The 21,724-nt window shown below is 40.2% G+C and overlaps 1 protein-coding gene across 1 annotated transcript in view; it reads right to left on the bottom strand.

Moving 5' to 3' along the window:
- smc3 (structural maintenance of chromosomes 3) overlaps positions 1-21,724 on the bottom strand; it is a 30,304-nt gene that overhangs the window by 4,616 nt on the left and 3,964 nt on the right. The window contains exons 10-26 of the mRNA XM_039800752.1: positions 21,350-21,430; positions 19,532-19,696; positions 17,686-17,807; positions 17,298-17,511; positions 16,942-17,045; positions 15,539-15,638; positions 13,752-13,912; positions 12,922-13,063; positions 11,772-11,922; positions 11,450-11,602; positions 8,918-9,069; positions 8,574-8,732; positions 7,415-7,522; positions 6,968-7,076; positions 5,702-5,949; positions 1,581-1,793; positions 539-730 (exon numbers count right to left, since the gene is read on the bottom strand). Of these exons, the coding sequence (XP_039656686.1) occupies positions 539-730; positions 1,581-1,793; positions 5,702-5,949; positions 6,968-7,076; positions 7,415-7,522; positions 8,574-8,732; positions 8,918-9,069; positions 11,450-11,602; positions 11,772-11,922; positions 12,922-13,063; positions 13,752-13,912; positions 15,539-15,638; positions 16,942-17,045; positions 17,298-17,511; positions 17,686-17,807; positions 19,532-19,696; positions 21,350-21,430 (2,574 nt within the window). The remainder of the gene's footprint in view (positions 1-538; positions 731-1,580; positions 1,794-5,701; positions 5,950-6,967; positions 7,077-7,414; positions 7,523-8,573; positions 8,733-8,917; positions 9,070-11,449; positions 11,603-11,771; positions 11,923-12,921; positions 13,064-13,751; positions 13,913-15,538; positions 15,639-16,941; positions 17,046-17,297; positions 17,512-17,685; positions 17,808-19,531; positions 19,697-21,349; positions 21,431-21,724) is intronic.

Below are 21,724 nucleotides of genomic sequence, written 5' to 3'. Positions count from 1 at the left end.
GAATGCTTCTGTGCTGTTATGACAGATTTAATAATAACAGATACATTTAGGGTGAAGAGAATCGGGTATTACTCATCGCATGACTAACTTCACCTTGGTCCTGCTTTGTAGCGATGGATCAGGCTTGTTGATGATAGTCCAGAAATACACATTCACATGTTTCCAGACAAAACCTCAAGGAGACTCTCATAAACTAGGACAATATTATACCCTTGCAATGCTTACCGTAGTTCAGTCTGAATGTGTGAATTACAGTATATAATGTGAATAATGCAAGAAATGCACCAGAGACCTCCCCTTTCTACATTTTCTTACCATTTTACATTACAACTGCCTTACAGTTATAGAAAATACACCTTTAAATATAGTTTAAAAACTAAATCAAAGAGATATTGTCATTTCAACACATTTGACTCAGATTTAAAAACATGTCATGAATAATACTTTGTGTAAGAAATTGCTGTACATGTTGAAATACTGTTATAAAAGGGAAAGCACTCTCAGTCAAAAGGGATAAAATGAATAAGAAGACTCTTACCCTGATGCCGACTCCAGTGAACTGGTCCACTGAAGGAACGCTGCTCTGCGAACCGGAGCCCCTCTCACTGTCTGCACCACCCTCTCCTTCATCTTGAGACTGGCTACCTTCAGCATCACCCTTCTTCATCACCAACGTAGCTTTGCCACCTGGCACCAGCTTCTGGAAAACCTCACTGAAGTTCTTTGACACCTGAGGGAAAGAAAACACGGCAAGAAGAGGACCAAAGTGAAATGAGTCACATTTGTCAGATTAGAAAATGTGAGGTTGAAGCAAAATATTCTTTTCTAAAAGTACAACTATGAGAATTGATAATAAGTGGAATAATTTATCAGATTGCTAAAAATTTGAATTTTTTAAAAATACAAATAAAATGTTCAAACATTAAAACTGCTATACTGTTCCATTTTCATGGTGGCAGTGTTTGAACAGCTGAAATTGTCATTATATATATAGTTTTTACATATTTAACTGATCTAAAGAAAAGCTGATTGTGTAACACAATGTAGTTTCCACCAGTAGAGATAACCTGTTATACTATTAACTGTGAGGCTACATGCAAATTGCAGATGTCTAAAAATCACTGTTTTAGTAGTAGTAGTAGTAGTAGTAGTAGTAGTAGTAGTGTGTGTGTGTGTTTAGTAATGATTTGTTCATTCATATTTTCTGCAACACTTGGATCACTTGAAGATGCTGACTGGCAAAACTGCCACTAATTCTCTACACTGGTATAATATTGCCCAATCTAACTCTAGGGCCATATTCTATAAATATACAGGATTGCATTGACTCTTATATCTTATGCCAGAGCGCCACTGTTGGCCACAGCCAAGGGGATTAAAAACATGCATGTCTGAGAAATATTTAATAAGCCACCTACAGGCTACATTTGTGGTCCTGCAAAACCAGGCTTGTCTTGTCATGTTAACCAATGAGTACCCATTAGCTGACTGATATATGACAGACTTTTGCATGAGCTAAGTGATGTCAATGGATGTATGCACCCATCTGGACACTGAACAGGGTCTGACGTGCCACGTACCTGTTTGAAGGTGAGCTGGATGGCCTCATACTTGCGCAGCTCCAGAACATTCATGAGCTCCATGATAGATTTGTAGCCACGATCCAACTCATCCTGACGCTTGATTAGCTTTTCCTTTTGCTCAGAGAAGTTGACAAACTGGTCCAGAGCTTTCTTGTTGACATGACTGTACTTCTTCAGCTCTGTGTTGCACTGCTCCAGTTTTCGGAACAACTGTTGGACAGGAAAAAAGGAAAAGATTGAAACATAAATCATGCTGGTATGTTTAAAATACCTCTCAAAACGTGCTTGTTTTCAGAGCCTTGTCTGTAATGTGGCTTTGAAGTATAATAATAATAATAATAATAATAATAATAATAATGAGGATTGCAGTTTTATTTATTCCATTCTTCTCCATATTAGTCAGACTGTTTTTTTGGTTACTCTACATCAGGGGTCACCAACCTTTTTGAAACCGAGAGCTACTTCATGGGTACTGAGTCATACAAAGGGCTACCAGTTTGATACACTCTTCTGAAATAACAAATTTGCTCAGTTTGCCTTTAGTTATATATGATTATGTTATGATGTTATAATTAATGATCAATGATACTCATCTATGTGAAGACACTGATCATGTTAATGATTTTTCACAATAATTATCAACAATGACTTAACAAGGTGGGTAACAGGTAATATGAATATTCAATTTTCATTTTTAGAACAGGCCCGAGGGCTACTCATGTGGTCCTTGGGGACTACCTGGTGCCCACGGGCACCGCGTTGGTGACCCCTGCTCTACATCATTTGTCCCTTTTTATTATTCCTGGTAAAGAGGTTTTAAATACACTATAAAACCCTAAGATTAAGATTCTTAAGTTAATGATTTAATGTTTTAAGATATATACATTGAAAGGCAGTGTAGGAAAAATGCATGCCTGCTTGAATTAAAAGATTCTTATCTAACGTTTTGAAAACTTTTCATTTAGCATTTTTGCTATTATTACACCTACACTGCCAGCAAATTTTGCAGAAATGATTTGATTTTTTTCCCCCACCAAAATATGCAAGCAGAATTCTGCCAACAAACCTGTGTATCATCTTGACGGACACAAGTTTTGCAAAGCTAGACAGTGAGCTGTATCCTGCTAGTATTAAGAGTGTGCACTTTTAGACTTTAAACAAGGACATGAATTCAGATCCATTATTCATTTCAGTACAAGTATTTAAAAGTTTGCTGCCAGATTCTATTAATATCTGAAGATGACCTGATTAGGAAGCAGCTTTGCCTTGATCAAAAATGGCATGCACTCTACAAACTATAAATTTATCCAACTGAATCACTAATGACCGAGGGAACACGAGCAAGTGCCATTATTACTTGGCCTTGTAATCCACTTCTGCAATCAACGGCACCATCTTGGCCCTGAGCAGTCCATGTCCTGTGGAGAGCGATTAACTATGTGGAGTGTTTATCAGACAGTGTGAGGCTATTTTCAGCATTGTCAAGACAGGAAGATGACACACACATACACAGACAAATACACAGACACACACACACAATGTACACACTCAGACACTTATTAAAGATGCAGCCAAGTTCACTCAACTCAGAGTCTGTGCTCCCAGAAGCAGCTGGCTGAAAGAAAATCAGAGACCGAGCACTATCTAGTGTCTGAGTCACTGGTGAGTGGGTGGGATGTGATGGCCTTGGGTCTTATTCCTCAGGAGATCTGACTCTATCCTTGTGTGTATGTCCGCACACTAATAAGCTAGATACAGGAGTAGGATTGGATGCACAGAAAAACTAGATCTTCATAGTTATTGTTAGCGCTGCTGTTGTTATATCTTCAGTGTCGATGTGAAGTATTTGTACTACAGTATGTAAGTACTATTTTTTTATAGCAACAACTGCTCAAGTGACTGTCTGGGGACAATCAGACAGTCTTTCCTTGCAGTCTTGAGTACAAATTTCCTACATAATATACTGTAATAAATCCAAAAATGACCCCAATGCGTCATCAGATATTAAGGAAACATGCTAAGTTAAAACTATCTTTTCTGACAACAACGCTAATGCCAGTATTTTCTCCTTCTGAAATTTCCGTTCCGTGACGTTATTAGTTTGTGTTTTGGCCTGTGTGTTGTTACCAACTGCCCAGTTTGACAGCCAGGCCGGGTTGCCAGATATACCTGTAAAAACGTAAACCCAGAGCGCTACAGCTGTAATGTCAGTCCAGCCATGAAAACAGCAAACAAACGAACAGGATCAATGAAAAAAATTCTACCCGACCTAAATAAAACGGCATGTTTCTAACAGTTGCGTGACCAGAGACGTAACAAACCCCGGGTAAATATCGGAGTTGTATTTGAAAGATGGAGACAGCTTAAGGTGCTGACACACCAAGGAGATTATCGGCCGTTGGACAGTCTGGCGAGGTCAGTGACTAGAGTCTGTTCGGTGTGTCCCGTGCCGTCGTCAGTCTGGGGGGCTGTCGGCGTTCATTTTTGTCGACCTGACATGTTCAGTCGGCGGCAGGGCAGTCGGGACTCACCCGGAAATGGCGAGCGGAATGAGGTGACTAGAGTCTCTCAAAATCTGACGAAAATCTTTTAAACTGACCTTTGTTGATCTGAAATGAAGACAGATTCAGGAACTGCATGGCCTATTTCTCGCTTAAAATGTTTTCAGAAACACGTTTCAGTGAACTATTTTAGTACAATATGAGATCGTATTCTGAGCAGCGGCCATGACAGTCTGGCTTTGAATTTCCTGAGAAAACAAATCCATGTGACACGTTCGTCCAATCAGCTGCCGGTTTTCATTTCTTGGGCAACAATACAGATTAGCGCCGCCTGCTTTTATGGAGGCGTATTATGTCTCGTCTCGTCTCTTTGGTGTGTTCTGTGGCACTTTTTGGACCAACACGAGGAGACTGATCATCTCGACTGGCTTTTCTGTCAACGGTCGGCCGTCTGCTTGGTGTGTCCAAAAGGACGCAGAGTTGGCTAATTTCCTCCAAAGGGTAAGCATTAGCTTCATGCTATTATTTTATTTACGACTACAAGGGACGGGCATTTTATGTCATTTCAACATTTGTGTACTCACATTGAATTATATAGCTAGAGTACCCGAGTTGGTTACTAGCAAAAACAATTGAGACACAGCCAGTAAAGTGATCCCGACTGGTCCTGGCTAACGCCGCCATGCTAACCCTGCTAACGTTACTAGAGGACCAGGCAAGCGGGCCACTGCTGTTTACAACGTGAAGCCTGTTCAGCGGGCGTAGCCGACAGCGGTGAGTTTGTTAAAGCCAAGAGAGGGGTGGGGCGACCTCTAGCTCACCCAGTAAGAGCGTTTGCCCCACGTTGGCTGAGTCTTGCAGCGGCGCAGAGTTCGAATATGACCTGCTGCCCTTTGCTGCATGTCATCACCCATCTCTCTCCCCCTTTCATTATCTATCCACTTACAAATAAAGAGAAAAGCCCCCCCCCCCCCAAAAAAAATCTTAAAAAATAAATAAAACAAAAGCCAAGAGAGGGGGGCTGTAAATCGGGAGGAGAGGACCGTGAGTTAGCAGTGTGTTTAGCGATTGTTGCTGTAATTTTAAGCCAATAAAGTGTGTTCAGTCGGGTGGAGAGGACGGCAAGATACTGGTATTTTTAACGGTTCTCACCGTAATTCTAAGCCAAGGAAGTATGTCTGTCTGTCGGGTGGAGAGGACGGCGAGGTTGTGGTTTTTTTTTTTTTTAGTGGTTCCTACCGTAATTCTAAGCCAAAAAAGTGTGTCTGTAAGTTGGCTACAGAGCTCCCCGTGAGCACAGACTTTTATGACTGTCAATATAGCCAGAATCTAACATTAGCTACTCCTCTGTGCTGTGAAGTAATGTCTGGCTATGTGAGACAAGCGTCTAGCAACATTGTTGGATGCTGCGGTCTCAGCCTGGCAACCTCTGTGAACTTCGAGTCTGGGGAGAAGGGGGCGAGGGAGACGACTCTCCAGTATTTTGAATTTGTACTGCAGTCACTATTTTAAACACTAGCTGTCAGTATTACATATTGCACCTTTAAGACAAAATTTTTGTGTGTGTGTGTGTGTGTGTGTGTGTGTGTGTGTGTGTGTGTGTGTGTGTGTGTGTACCTGTTTGAGTGTGAGGGTCTGGTACTTCTCAAAGGCCTCCTGAGGTAGCGAGCCAAGCTCTCTGATCTTCTTCATGCACTCCTCCTTCTTCTTGAGCAGCATGCCCTGCCTGTTAGTCATCTTCTCCAGCTCCTTGGTGTCATGGTTGATGGCATCATTCTGCTCCTTCTCAATGTTCTTCCAGCGGTCCATGCTCTTTATGTGGTCCTTGATCTCCCCCTCCGTCTTGTCAACCAGAGAATCCAGATCTGGGAAAGACATTGGAGGAGGCGGTAAGGTTGTGCAGCAATAGAGACGGTTTCATTCCAAATGAGACCTGAGTACATTAATCCATGGCTCAGAAAATTATAAATACTGTCACAGGCTTCTAAAAGTTACTGAAATTAACTTTTCAAAAGTAAACTGCTGCATGAACTAAATACATGGGTTTCATCTTCATTCAGTGGCCACAACTACTCCATTTGGCTTTACAACCATCATCAACAACCTGCTAACATGGAGGCTATTTCTCCCACCTTGTTAAGAGAGAGACAAAAGAAAACACTGATTGTTTAATGAATCATAAATGGAAAATTGGCATGCAAAGATTTAAGAACAAAGGATTAAATATAATGCCTACTTAAGAATAAGTGCAGTGAATATGTCTTTACTTAGTGACAATGATTAAATATGAACCCATAAAAAACAATTCTATTCAGCAACCAGTGTCCTAGCACCACGAGAACATTCATACAACAGCCAGGCGCTCTCTGGAACAACATATTATCCACATTGTGAGTCGATCACATCACAGCGATTCTCCCCATCTGCTGGTGGTAGCAACCCATTGAGGACAGTTTCTGAATTTAGATTACTCAGTGACAGCAACTTTTGGACTCAATAGATATTTAATCAGTTAAGATTACTTATATCATACAGTTGTGAAAATCTTTGTTAGCAGTTTGGAAATATACCTAATGATATATATGGCTGTCAAGTAGTGACGAGTACTGCATTAAAAAGGCTGCTTAAATCAATTATACAATCCAAAAATCATATATCTGCCACTTAATCCATCTTGATATCCATTTTTATTTATATTCTGGCCTTTTTTGTGTATTATAAGTATTAGTGTACATGTGTATGTGTGTGATGATCTGGATGAATTATCAGAAATTATATTTTGTTTAAGGGTCCTGAGGGAAAAGTGTGTGTTTTTTGAACTGCTTATCTAAACTTTAGGCTACTCTCAATAGCCCAGTGTTGTGTCTTTGGTACAATGCGTACCTTCTGATCGTGCCAAAGTCTCTTTGACACGTTTGTTGATGCCGTCCAGCTCAGATGTTGTGGCTGTGAGCACTGTGCCTCCCTCAGTCTCTCGCAGCTCATTTAGCTCCTGTGTCAATGCAAATTAGGTCACATCAAAAAAAGAGGGTCATACAAATTCAAACACCTCTGACTTGTATGAATGAAAGCATTGAATCCAAGACTCTCCATTTTAATCAGCACATTACATTCACTGAATCATCCAACAGCTGCAAACAAAACCTTTGAACTTGTTGGTTCTGCATACAAGTATGTATAATTGGATTTAAGAAGAACAAAAAAGAACCAAACAGCACTTAACATAAATTTTACATTACCCTATGGAAAAATGATTCTGTATGCAGAGCCTTACTATGAGATGTATGACAAACATGAATAATTCAAGGGAGTTTAAAAGGGACAGTGTACCTGCTCCACTTGGTCAAGACGCTTTCGTAAGTTCTCGTTGAGATACGTTTCCACTCTGGTCATTATGCCTTCCAGCTTAATCCTCTCGTTCAACAACTGTCTGTTGTCCTGTGGGTGGATAGAGAGATCAACACACAAAATACAAATGGTTACGCTTTGCCAAATGCAGACAAAACAAGACATTGGTATATTTTCAGTTAACTCCATATGTAAACATGTTTAACTAGGTTTATCTTGCTCCATGTTTTAGAAGGAAGAAATCTGACACATCGAATGTGCAATTAGGGAGCTGGAAATGGGAGTAATGTTAAGTGAAATAATATCTGCCTTTGACATCTTATACAGATTGCTATAATGTGACAACAATATCCACTTCTCACACAACACTGAATAAAGCGGTTGCTTAAAATTGTGTATAAGCAGTCTCTGGGTAGTTATTTGTGAACACTCGTACCTCTGTGTGTGCGTTCACTTAAGTCCAGGCAAATGCCATATTAACAATAACTCCTAACAAAGTCTTATGTCGCAACCAATATAACTTGACAACCGCCAACACTGCTGAACCAAACATGAAAGGCTCCATGTAGCAGAGGCGGAGATGTTGCACAACGATAGTGAGAATGGCTGTGAGTTCATTGAGGTGAGAGCTGAGAGCAGCTGGCAGTGAAAGAGAAGGAGGAGTCAACACTGGATCACAGGAACAACCCACACACAGATGCCGCCTGCTACTCTCACCTCAGTCAGGTCATTTGAATACACTAACAGGAGGTGGAGAGGGAGGGGAAACAGAAAAACAACAAAAATGTATGTAACAGTTGATTCTCTGAACTACATATTAGCAGATAGAGGGGTATGCATCCACTAGTTTAGCTACACAGTGCTTTTCTAAAAAGGTTTCTGAACCAAATGATCCTTGAAATCAATGTCCCACATTATGGCTAAAACAAACATTGTAGGTTATTGTTGCTCCACATAATTGAGATGTCATACATTCCAATATCAAAACTAATATTCGGTACAAAACAATTTTTTATCGTTTTCCTGATCCAAGACAAATCTATACCAGGGACAGAAATCCCTGCGACGGTTGGTTATTTGAAAGATCCTGCATAGAACAATAGACACAGATCATACGTCTCTGTCCAATCCTCCTGCTGACCTGCTGGAGTTGACGGATCTCATCGTTGAGGTCATCGACACGCCTCTGGTCCTCCAGGCTGAGCTGAGAGAGCAGATCTGTACCGAGCTCGGCCTTCAGTGACTCCCTGGTGGACTCCATCGCATGGAGGCTGGCCTCCAGACTCTGGAGACTGCGTTGCTGTAGAGAAAGGAAGAGTCAGACATCAGTGGATAGAACATACAGACTGAGCTGGGAAGAGGCTGAACCCGTCATAGAACATGCAACGAAGAATATTCAATTTGTTCAGGTCTTAGTGACCTTGAACTCTGGGCTGGTATATAAGCTTAAATGATGATATCGTGACAACATCAGTATATGATCACCTTGGGCATGAATGTCTTCTCTGACTGCTGCCTCTTCTCCTTCAGCATCTTCATCTCTGACAGAATACTGTCTCTGGATGCCTTGAACTTCCTCTGCTGTGTCTCGATCTGCTGCATTTGGTTCATCAGTTGGTCGATCTCATTGTTAATGCGTGGAGGCATGGATTAAGGAAGTATCAGACAATTTTTATTATGGAAGAGCATTTTCATTTGCATTACCTCTTGCACTGCCTAGGAGTGTGAGTCAAGTCAATATTTTATATAGCCTTGTTACGAGAGGTCTCTTGAGTAGTTGGCTGATAGGGCGAGTGACTTTAATGGGGGGGGGGGGAAAGGAAAAAACCTTAGTCAAGCAATATATGTTGCATGGACAGAAAAGATCAACATAATAAAATGACAGTATGAACAATCAGGATGACAAAATTGTAGATTGTAAAGATATATGAAGAATGGGTGCACACGGCTGAAACACTACATACTGTTCTTCCACTCAGTAGGACAAAAAAGCATTATCCACAAATTAACCAAAAACAGAAGCAGCAGAAAATAAAACAGGTCACAGGACAGCTAGTAGGCTTTTTAGTGCAACAGAGTGCTTCAATAATGTAATTGGCCTTCCAAGGCAAGACTCTGTCATCATTGATATCAAGGTAGAGGATTAAGGGGGGATGCACGTCACATCATTAATCTAAATTAACAGACAGGCTTATTGATCGTCCAGGACTACAACACTCTTCTGGGCCTTTGAGGTTCAACAGGACTCAATAAACGCTGAAGCCAATCAATCTGCTGATTTAAAAAGAGCTACTGAAAGTCAGAGGACCGACTGCCCTGCTGTTGCCCAGAGCAGATGGAAAAAAATAGCTGGTTTAAGGCCATCTGATCTGAGTTTTCAAAGCTGACATTAGGCAACTGGCCTGAATTAAATTAAATAAATAAAAAATGTAAGTAAAAGAAACCTGCATTAACCTCTGTGATGACCATTTAATCTCTCATGAATAAAATACCAATCAGGGGTATTTGACATAACCAAGTTAAGAGTTGTAGCAGTTATGAGCAGTCACAGCACAGGAGCCCTACTGCGTGACCTAAATACTTTCACTGCAATGTGATGCTGGTCGCAAAATGAAAACTTAAAATAGAAGGGATGTGTGAGGTGCATCAGTGTAAATCTCATGCTTATCAACAGGGCAGAGGTGGAGAGTGAATAACAAGAGGCTTTTAAATAATTAATCTGTTCTCTGAGTCATCGCTGCAGGACTGAAGGACTAGCACCATGTCATCCATCTCCCCTGCCTACGCACACATATGTACACAATCACCAGGTGCACACATCAACCCGCATACGCAGTCACACAGGTGTGCAAATACACATAATCATACCTGGGCGGAAGTGACCATATCCATAAACATACCGTACATGCCAAATCCTCTCTGATCCGCCTGTTTTGCCTTCATCAGCTGTGCAGAATTGAACCATACACTAATCCTTCTTGACCTGCTTAGACCGTCTTATTGCACCTGAGTAAGACTCCTGCTGGGGGAAGTAGCTACATAACCCAGATGATTAATCTGCATTTAAAATTTCAGGCTCAGTCATGCAACATTATCACACTGTAATTGAGTGAAGACTGCACTCAAGGGTGTTATAACTTCTTTCAATGGAGTTCCTAGACATGAGAAAGGCTCCTATACACTGCACAGTGGTATATGAATTATAATAATTCTTTATCAACAGACGGATGACTATGTAAAGGTCTTTTTAAAGACAGTTTCGGTTTCCAACACACTAACAAAAATATTAACTGTGCACGATGTTTCCTCCTCCATTTCTCCAAGGCCGAGTAAAGAATGCCAATATCACAAGTGCCTACAGTTTTACACTTTCAGTGTATTCCAGACAACAGCCTTGCATTGCCTGCTGTCCTTAAAATATATATTAAAATATGTGATTTTATGCAAATATGTCAACTGCAAAACTAATTTGGAAAAACTACTTCCAACTGAAACTCATCATTTAACATTTTGGAAAAATAGGCCATTCTAGCCTGAAAACTGAAACACTTTCGTTACAAGATAAGAAACTGATTTCTGACTAACTGTATTCAATTTCTATAAATATAACAATATTTCAAATGGGATGAAGTCTCTTCAATAACGTTGAATAATTCATTTTTAAAATGTCACGTACTCCTTCATCTACTTCCTGTTTACCCCATGGGATGAACACTGACAAAATAATTGTCAGTATTCATTTGTGACCCAACCCATTTTGTTATAATCAATACATCTCAATGCCAGCCAACAAAAAGAGACCTTTCTAATCTTCATAGAAACACCAACAGATTTCCGTTGTCAGTAATACTGCAACAATGTCTGCAGCGCTGCTTGCCATGCAGGGACATTTTAAAAACTCCAATACAAATCTCACAATGAAAACAATGTCAAATGTGACCGACTTCAGAGTGTACAGTTTTTCTATGGGCACTGATGATGTAATATTATATTTATGAGATATAATTAAAAGGATATGTTCAATGTTCCTGCGCAGGTTCTCATTGAGCTTGGCCTCCAGCTCACCCAGCTCCTCCTCAGCCTTCCTCATGTCTTTCTGCAGCTCCAGGCGAGACTTTCTGGTATCGTAGTAGCCTCCTGTCAGGGCTCCACGGTGGCTCACCTGGTCACCTAGAAGGTCACAACACAATGTTCAGAATATAAGACATATAGGGTTTCTACAGTACTAACATATAGTCCTTAAAAATAAAAAAAGTATGCTACATAAAAAGCTCAGCCACAATGCACTACTTCTTGTGATAGTGGTATATGCTACACTGTGTATCACAGGTCAGCTTACCCTCCAGAGTTATACAGTCCATGGTGAAAGCTCTGGCCAGCTGGGTGGAAACTTCCATGCTGCGACAAATCAGGGTCTTCCCAAACACGTGCTTGAAGGCCTTGTCAAAGTTGGTGCTGTAGCGTAGCTTGCTGATCATGGGGATAGCGTCCTTATGGGGGCAGAAACACGTTGGTATGAACTCAGTGGCAAATACTGCACACTTCCTCATCAAACAAGAACTGTCTGTCGTAGAATGGATGGTCTATATCGACGACGGTTCATTTACGGGATAGTCCCAGTGCCAATGGAAGTTCCGCCAGAAAAGCCTCACTTTCCGCTTTCTTTGAGTTAACTTTAAACTTCAGTCGCATTAGGCAACATTAACCAGAACCTCTGAGCAACGTGACAGGCTGCAAATGGCAAAAAGTTTTAAGTAAATTTGGATTGTGAAACAAGGCAGGCCTGCATGGTTCATTCAGGGAATGACAGTAAAGATTTACAAAGGATATTTTAACGGCATTTACTCTAACTGGGACGTTTTAGGACCTATTGGCTATTTGCCATGGACAAAACACAGCAATACACTGGTAAGAGCAAATTACATTTAACCATGTATCCAGCTAATTTATTTCACGCGTTAATGTATTGTGTAAACAGTTCATTTCATTATATATTGTATGTGGTGTTTTCTTGCTGGGTGCAAATGTTCCACCTAAACAAGTTCCTTCTCCAGAATATTTTGCAGAGCCACTGTAGCTGCGTCCGGAGATTAGCACCACCCAAGACGATTGTGATTGGTTTAAATAAATACAAACAACCCATTTATTCCTGGAATGTTGTGTGAACTAGCCAGACCTTCTGCAGCGCTGTGGCGAGGTCTGGCAATAAAAGACTATAGAATGCGTAACAGTGGAATATATGGTTGGTGTATCTGGAAAAATCGAGTGAGCTCATTGTGGCCTCATGTCCCAAAGGAGAAGAAGTTAGGATTAAGTTAGAGTAGGTGTATGGTAGTTATACCTCAAGGTAGCAAAATCAAGTAGGTTCTTAACATGCATGAATACAGTTTATTGTACGTTAATTGTTTCAGAGTTAGTTTTACACATTTGCTGTCAGGGTCTAAATGTACTGCCTACAGTACCAGGTGCTACATATGCATGTTTCTTACATTGGTCTCTGGGTAAGCGGTGTCCCTGACATCCAGCTTGGTCAGGGGCAGGAATGTGACTTCTCCAGGTAGGTTCATTTTGTTGAACTCCATTAGTATTTTGGTGCTGACCTCGTCAGTCTCCACAATGTGATAAAACAGTCTGGGGGAAAAGACATGACATGAGCAGGTAGGCAGAAATAACGACAAGAAAAAGAAAAATAGAGACATATGAGTGGATGAGTTTGCCACATTGTAACTTTAACTACAAATCAACCAACAAATATGTGTACACCACTGGACAAAAGTTTGGGGTCAGTTAGAAATTTCCATTCCACTCCATTATAGACAGAATACCAGCTTGTTTTTTTAACCAGGGCCGCAGTTTTCAGATTACATTATGTGCTTACATAATTGCAAAAGGGTTCTCCAATGTTTTCTCAGTTAGCCTTTTAAAATGATATCAGATTAGTAAACAATGTGCCTTTGGAAGAATGGATGAATGGTTGCTGATAATGGGCAAGAAAGATATTGCATTAAAGATCAGCCACTTCTTTCTACAACAGTCGAGAACCCTTTTGCAATTATGTAAACACATAATGTAATCTGAAAACTGCTGCCCTGATTAAAAAAACAATGCAACTGATCTCAGCTGGTATTCTGTCTGTAATGGAGTGGAAATTTCTAAGTGACCCCAAACTTTTGACCGGTAGTGTACATCTATGGAAGCATTTAATGTAAAAAGAAATATGATAACAACTGCTCCCATAATAAGTAGACCTTGTTTGATAGTGACATTTTCAGTGAAAACACAAGGAGCTAGCAATGCAAATTTTAAATGCAGCCCCCACCTGGTACCAGCAGTCACCTCCACACAGGTGTAAAAGGCAGGCTCGCACTCAAAGTTATTCATGACAATGCCGTGGTAACCATTGATGACATGTTGGTTGATGCCTTTCCGACGAAAATGCTCAAGGACTTTGTTGATGCTGTCAATGCCGTTGAGAATAGCCTGGAAGACCACAAGAGAAAGAAGAGGAATAATGAGTCTCACCTCAATTGAAAAAAAGATTGAATTTGATCCTAAAATCAATTGTTTAAAACTTCAGATTGGAAAATAACATTGACTACAATATGAAAAATACTGGAAGAATATGAATGTAATAATTAACACAGCATAAAAACACACCAAATCGTTATTATAATGTTCTCATAATAACGGTTAATTTTTCTTTTTTAATCACAGAAAGCATGATCTCTTCACTATAAAAGTACAATATTATTACAGAGGGATTTCTTAAGAGATGAAATACTGTGCTGTTAAATGAAGAAAATCAATCTAAAAAAAAAACAATGAAAAATGTGTTTCAAATACATTGTAGCTCAAATTGTGAGGTATAGACAAAAACAGGAAGATAACTTTTAATTTTGTTAAAAACTGTGCTGCCCTATGAACTGTACACTATGAATATAAAAGGTGACAGAATAGAGAGCCCATCCTATTCGTTGTTGCCTGTCATGAAGACAGGTTGAGTCAGCCGGGCCCAATGAAAGAAAAATAAACACTGGACATTTGTCCATGAAGACACAAAAAGCCTTCTTTCATCTTGGCAGACATTATTCAGAAGTGATATTTGATTGATACCAGAAGAAACGACTGGCGGTTATTGGACGAGGCAGCGTGGAGTGAGTCTGTGAATGTAAATTTAGCTGGTTATGATAAGGTGCCAGTAGCGAGGCAGATGAATGATTCTATTTGATATACCTATCCTGACAACTGGCTGAGTCACAAAGTGAGTCCTTCGCAGCTTCAGCTGGGCTCATATAGAGAAAGGCACTTTTTCATTTGGGATTTGATTTATCTTCACTTGCACATTTCCTCTCACAGTACTCCAGCAAGTAAGTGAATGTGGGAAGGTTTAAAATATCAAATCTTCTATATCAAATCACCCTATTACACGCGTCTACCTCTGGTCAGTCTATATCCTTGACGTTCCACTTCCGGGATTGCTCCGTTGCCGCCGGAAAATCCACCGGATTTCACTCATTTAGGCCAGATATCTGTTGCCTTGGCTTCCTTTGTGTTGGCATTTTAAACTCTGGTCGGTTTATAAGGACTATGGTTAACCTTTTCTCAGATCTCTGCAAGGTAAATCCAGACAGATAGCTAGACGATCTGTCCAATCTGAGTTTTCTGTTGCATGACTAAAACAACTTTTAAATGTACACATGTTCCACCAAAACAAGTTCCTTACGAGCTTATTTTGCAGCGGCACCGCAGCTTTTCTCCGGTGCTTAGCACCGCCCAAAATGTTAGTGATTGGTTTAAAGAAATGTCATTACACCAGAGCACGTTTGACTCCCATCCCCGAATGCTATGTGGAGTAGCCAGACTCTCCTCCGGTGCGCTTTGGAGGAGGGTCTGGCAAACAACTGTCATCCGGAGAAAAATGCAGGTAAGTGTGTGTGTGTGTGGTACCATAAATTTGTCATCAATTTCAGTCCTCTGAAAAGTAATTTCCATTTCTGTGCTCTCACACGCGCACACACTCTTTCACTGTTGAGACGGAACCATAAGGTATCCTGTAGCTACGTTAGGCAAGTCAATAATTACACAGTTGTGTACAGTGACACGGACCTTGCCAGTGGCCGCTCGAAGGAGCTGCTGTTTCTTCTCCAGTTCCTCTCGTTTGGCAGCCAGGGCCTGCTGCTCTGCATTCTCCTCACGCCACAGGTAGCTGGACAGACACAGACAGTCACACACAGTTACACTTATGTCACCTTAATTCTTGTTAAATAATCACATTTAAATAATTAAAACAATGTTATTATGCTGCCTTTTCACCCACTACAGATAAACAATGGATCACAGTGAATGGGTGGGTGGATTCAACATTAGACAAACAAACATATTCATGAAATGTTTAATTTAAATAACAGGCCCTCAGTACCATCACTAAATAAATAAACCTGTTTTTTAAATGTATATGGAAAAAAAATTATAATTTATTTATTAATAGTTGAAGACTTAAATGGAAATCCTCAGTTTGTCACATTTCAAGAAGCAGGGAAGCAGCTGTCCCGACTACATTTTCTTCACATCCCACAACACAATTCAAAAAAGGATTCTGGCAGCAGAGGCCCGAGGCATCATCCTCTCTGTTATATAAATAAACCTCATTGTTTAACAGGACAGAGAAGGCCCGGTGACATTCACAGCAGACAATACTCTGGTATGTAACTAAAGGTTGCCAAGCAGAAACTGCATATTTGCTTTAGGGCTGTCAAATATTCTTACAAGAAACAGGACATATGAAAATGTATATTCAAATATCATTGGGGGGGGGCTGTCTGCCTCACGCAAGAGACGCTGCCAGAGGTAAACAAACAACGAGGGGGAAGAAGACGCCAACAAAAACGTCTAACTGGAGAGACGACTAGATACCGACTTGTCGGTAAGGACAGATGCCAAAATCTTGAGACAAATTTAAGTTATGGCAAGAGACTTGTTGGTTTATTACCAAATTACAAACCGGATATATTATTGCAGCGTAATCTGCATCATGTCCTGCCTCCTGCATGCTCCAGAGAGAGAGGTGTATTATTTTATTTGTTTATTTTGTCATGTGTAGGTATGTTGTATGATATTTTAAAATACATGTTTATGTTGAAATAAATATAACTATACAAGTAGTTATGTCTCCCATTGTATTGGTTTGTCCTCTTATGTACATAATGCACACAAATAGATATTCCCCATCAACCTATGTGTTGTTGTTTTTTAAAGGAAAATTCTATCTTTTTGGACAATCTGACAGCCCTAATTGGCTCCAAGGAAGGGCAAACAATTAAAGCTGAAAAGCTTGATGCAAGATGCAGGCATCACTCATGTAAAGACTCATCTAAATGAAGTGATGCTATACTCTGTGAAACTACACACAAATATAAAAAAGCATGGAGCACAAGAAAAGGCTGAACTTTACATTAAGTTAATTCAAGATGTGAGATCAAAGAGAGGTCTAGAGGGGAAAAAGTTCTTACTTTCTTTCGCTCTGTAGCTCATCTTTCCTGTTCTTTACTTCATAATACTTTTTGTCCAATTCCTCAACGCGGGTCTTGACCTCATTTAGATCTTGATCGAGTTTCTATAAAGACAAGTTGAAAGTTGATATCAGATATACTCACCTGCTAGGTTATATTAAAACTACAGAAATTACATGACAAAATACATCATAGAGTAGCATTTAAAAGTAATAATAAACAAAGTATTTGAAGTTCCACAGGTGTATTTACTTCAGTTAATCATCAAGATTAAAACCCCTCACTGCAACCTGATGTAATTTCGAAAAAGAACTAACAGGTTATCACCTTGTTATCTTTAAACAAAAAGAACATACACTGTACTGCTCGAGGTTCTTCTCCTTGTTGGTCTCGGTGTCCTCCAGGTCTTTGTGGATGGCTGTGATCTGCCTCTTTTTATCATTGATGGCCTGGTCCAGAGACTTCAACTCCTTCTTAATCCACTTGTCCCTCTCTTCCTTGGAGGTGAACTGGCTGCCACGGCCCTGCTTGGCATACAGGTCTGTCCTCTCCTGTGTAGCCTGGGCCAGTCTGGAGTGAGGCATAACCACGCAGGGAGTTACATTTTTCAAAACTAATTCACGAGTTCACACCACATCCCCCTCTTGCAACGCAAATGGATTCAAAATGTGATAACTGACTCATCGAGATATACATGGTCATCAGCTGCTCAAGGGGTCATGGCTGAGAATGAGTCATCCCTACCTGGATATGCCCCGCTCCTCTTTTTCCTTCACCATATTGAATTTGGGTTCAGTCTCCTGAAGCTCTTTCTGCTTCTCCTCGATTTTCTCCAGCAGCTTCGTCCTCTCTTTCAGCAGGCGTTTCTGGAAGAACAGGCAATTTTACAACCAATCTTCAAAATGCGGAACGAAGAGGTGAGAAAGGGAAAGAAGAGAAACTGTTGGAAAATGGATACGTTGTTATGAAAGAAAGACGATGAAAGGATGATTTTAAAAGTACCTATATTTATTTGCATATATTATCTATGTAACGATACAGTACAAATGCTAAAACAAAATTATTGGAAATAAATACAAGTTGTATCCTATACTGCTCAGATGCAATATTCATATTAAGTTTGCACCTTAATTACTATGATTAAGATACTAAATGAACTCCTGCCTTTTAAAAGTTGAGGACAGATGCCATACATCTGTGCATTTATGGTGTAGGATAGATTCACAATATTCAGAAAAATTCAGATAATAAAAGGCAGCGTGGAATTCGAGGTTCACTTATCTACGCTTTGGAGTCCAATGGAAACTCTGCAAATGTGTATACCCAATGTGTAGATTTATTTAAGTATAATTAAAGAATTTACTTTATAGTAAACACCATAATGAATTCCCATCACGACAACTGATGGTGCCAGTAAACCACTGAACCAAAAAACAGGGATACTACAGGGAACCAACCTACAACATTAAAACCAAGTATTAACAGGTTGTGAATTCAGGAAACATGCAGCAAATTCAGAGGCAGAGAAGTAATAGGAAAAAGACCCTATGTAGAGTAAGCCCATTCTGAAAACTTCCATCTTTCATTTCATCAGATTTGAAAAAGAAAGAAAAAACCCACAGACCTGCCTAGTGACTACTGATTTTGACAGATTGTTCTGTGTGGGTGCTGATAGAGGGTTGTCATCCCACAGGCATGAAAACCTATACTTTCCCCTCCGTGTCAACACTATCTTAAATGTGAACCATCAGCAGCTAGTGACGAAGTTCTTCTTCCCTTGCTTTTCATTTTGCTCCAGTAAATTTTGGCTCATGTTCTGCCAGGTGGTCTTAATCCAATCAACAGTCAGCATGCCACCTGGGACCCATCATGGGTCACACACAGACTGAGCCAATAAAGCCGTTATGTATGATTATCGTCTTCATACTCACACGTGCACACAAACACACACTGAACAAAAGGCCAGACGGAGAGCAATTCATGCCAGCTCTGTACACACAACCTAATGCCAGGAATGATGTATAGTGGAGCTGATGGCAAAGAGTCTGATACACAGGCTCTGTTTTGGTTCTCAATTCATCCCACTATTGGACCAGCAAACGTTCTTCTAAAGGATTCAGCACTACAACGGTCAACTCTATACATTAGGCCAAACTGCTCAAGTAAATTTAACAGGTAATTCATCAGGACAATTTTGTAAAACAATATTTTTACATTTAAAGTTTTACAAGTAAAATTAAACCATGGCCTTTCCTGACATTCACTGATAACGATTTATTGTACTGTTGCTCAGCGTAAATACAATTTTAAGATATAATTTGGGATCTAGTAATCCTACTCCTCTTTTTTTAAACATTGTACAGACTGCATAATTGATTAATTAATTAAAAGAAATCAACAGGATTATGAGGGCAGTGTTCTTGAAGGGAAAAGTAATTGTACCCCTCTTTCCAACTGATAACAGGGGTGAAAAGAGAAAAACACTACCATCGTTCTCTACATACAGCGATGGTGCAGGGGAAGGGGGTGGGGGAGTGTTGCTGGTGCAGCATCACGTGTGCAGAGTGACGCAGATGGGAGGCTTCCGTACCCTCTGTTCGCTGTTCCCTGCCAGCTCGTCCTGCAGGTCCTTGGTCTTCAGCTCCAGCTTGGTCCTCTGCTTGATCTGCTCCTGGCGCTCGGCCGATAGCTGCTCCCTCTCTTCCTTCATGGCAGAGATCTTAGACTTCAGCTCTCGCACAACACGCTCCGTCTCCTACAGAAAGGAAGCCAAAATAAAGAAATGATTTAAAGGAGTGTAAATACAACAACTTGATTCCTCCTCAGTGATTAAGATTTTTTTTTAATCAAAGCCACATAGTGTCAGGAGAGTTAGATACATTAGACCTATTAAAATGTAAAGTTAAATTAATTACGTATTGTGTATTTATTTGGTGGCAGGGAGTCTGCTTAGTAGGCCTGCACGATATTGGAAAAAACTGACATTGCGATATTTTTTCCCCTGCGATATGAAAAAAGAAATTAATTATTACAAGATGACATAAATAGCTCTATTTGGAAATAATAAAATCATTCTCGACTCCTGGGGTGATTTTGTAGGGGTGTGCATCTACATACATGCTTTACAAACACCAAAGCAACTAACTGCGCTGTGACTACTCTTCTGAAGTGATTTTGGAGAGGGAAATTACACTGGTTGACTGACATGACACCATTGTATTCATATAATACCATCAATCCAGGGTGAAGTGAATGATATTAATAATGCATGCATGTTGCTTCCTCTAAATTTCCGGTTGTGGTCAACTAGTGCCTGCTTGTTTGTTTGATAAATTAATCAACATTGATTGTGATTGGTGGTTTGCTGTGCATGCAGAGCCTGTATGTCACACACTAGCAACAAACTGTGTATCCAAGAACACTTAAATCAGTGTAAATTATGTTATATCAGACAGACTTCTGTTGTAGATTAGTGTTACGTTTCCAGCGTCGCGGCTCCAAACGGTAACATTAGTTGGGACAGACGCCTTGTTTCTTTAGGCTAACTATATTAGCTTTAGAACTAGCCTCTTACTTTTGCTCTCAAAGTGCTCTAGAAGATGCATTTAACTTTAAAATATAATGAAATATAATGCAGTAAGGGAAGGGGGCTTTCCCATCCGACTACAACTGACCACAAAGTCCAGTTCATTTGATTAGTACGATCAGTGCATAAAGTGTGTGAAATACAGTTTAACTGCTGCTGCTACTTGAACGGGGCTCCACATAGAGGAGGAGCGAGACAATGTCTCTGCAGCTTATTCAGGGAGTCAGGTCAATGCTGCTAAGGCACTCAAAACTTTTTCTGATGCACTGGAAAATGTTTTTAATGCTACTACAAAACATTTTTACAGGTTATGAAACTGTGGTTTCTCGCTGCACCGCCGGTCCCCCGGTGCAGCATGGACACCGGGAGGGTCCGGTACAGCCTGACTGCAAACGGAGATCCCATTAGCGCTATACAGGAGCATTCAGATCCAGTCAAATCAGCGCCAGCCACATGTGTATATAGAGTAGTGGCTGTGGATGAGAGGGAGGCTGGCTGCTGAAAATCAGATGTTTTGGCGCTCGTGATATTCCTTTGGTACTGGCTAAAACCTCTTTGGGGGGGGTGCCAAAACTTTCTCTATGCAGGAAAAACCCTGACAGTGTAAGACAATCTTGTTTTTAAAAATTTGATAATTCTGGACATAAAATAAAATCACTATTCAACTACTCAACATCTGAAATGGGACCATATGATTTTGAATAATTCACGAGATATTGGACTCCTTTTTGGAGATAATGCTGTGATGATAATTACAATGTTTATTCTCACCCAACCTAATCCAAGATATCAACACTTCTTCTGCAAGGTGGAATTCTTTACCTCTACTTTGTCTCTGGCATCTTGTTGAGCATCACGCAGCTGTCTGGATTTGTCTCCACAGGTCTCTCTCTTGCTGGACAGCTGGGGGAAAAAAAATAAAAATAAAATAAAAGTCTGGTTATTGAAGCTGTACACAACAGAGGAGGAAACTCATGTTTTGGATCACAGGCCACAGTGACTGGTCGATTCTTGCATTTATTTGTATTTAAACAAGGATACCTCTTTTTTCTACAGTCAACTTTCAAATGGCTCTATACCAGTCTTAAAAAAATGCTGATAACCATTCATAGCCAAACTAAGATTCTGTATTGAGTATATGTAATATCCAAAAAACATGTTCTTTTACTGTATATACACAGTACATAATTAGTTTTT

This window comes from Perca fluviatilis, chromosome 1 (genome assembly GCF_010015445.1).
Source record: "Perca fluviatilis chromosome 1, GENO_Pfluv_1.0, whole genome shotgun sequence".
Classification (NCBI taxonomy): domain Eukaryota; kingdom Metazoa; phylum Chordata; class Actinopteri; order Perciformes; family Percidae; genus Perca; species Perca fluviatilis.
The sequence above is the reverse complement of the archived record's forward strand: the minus strand, read 5'-3'. Positions and strand labels throughout refer to the sequence as shown.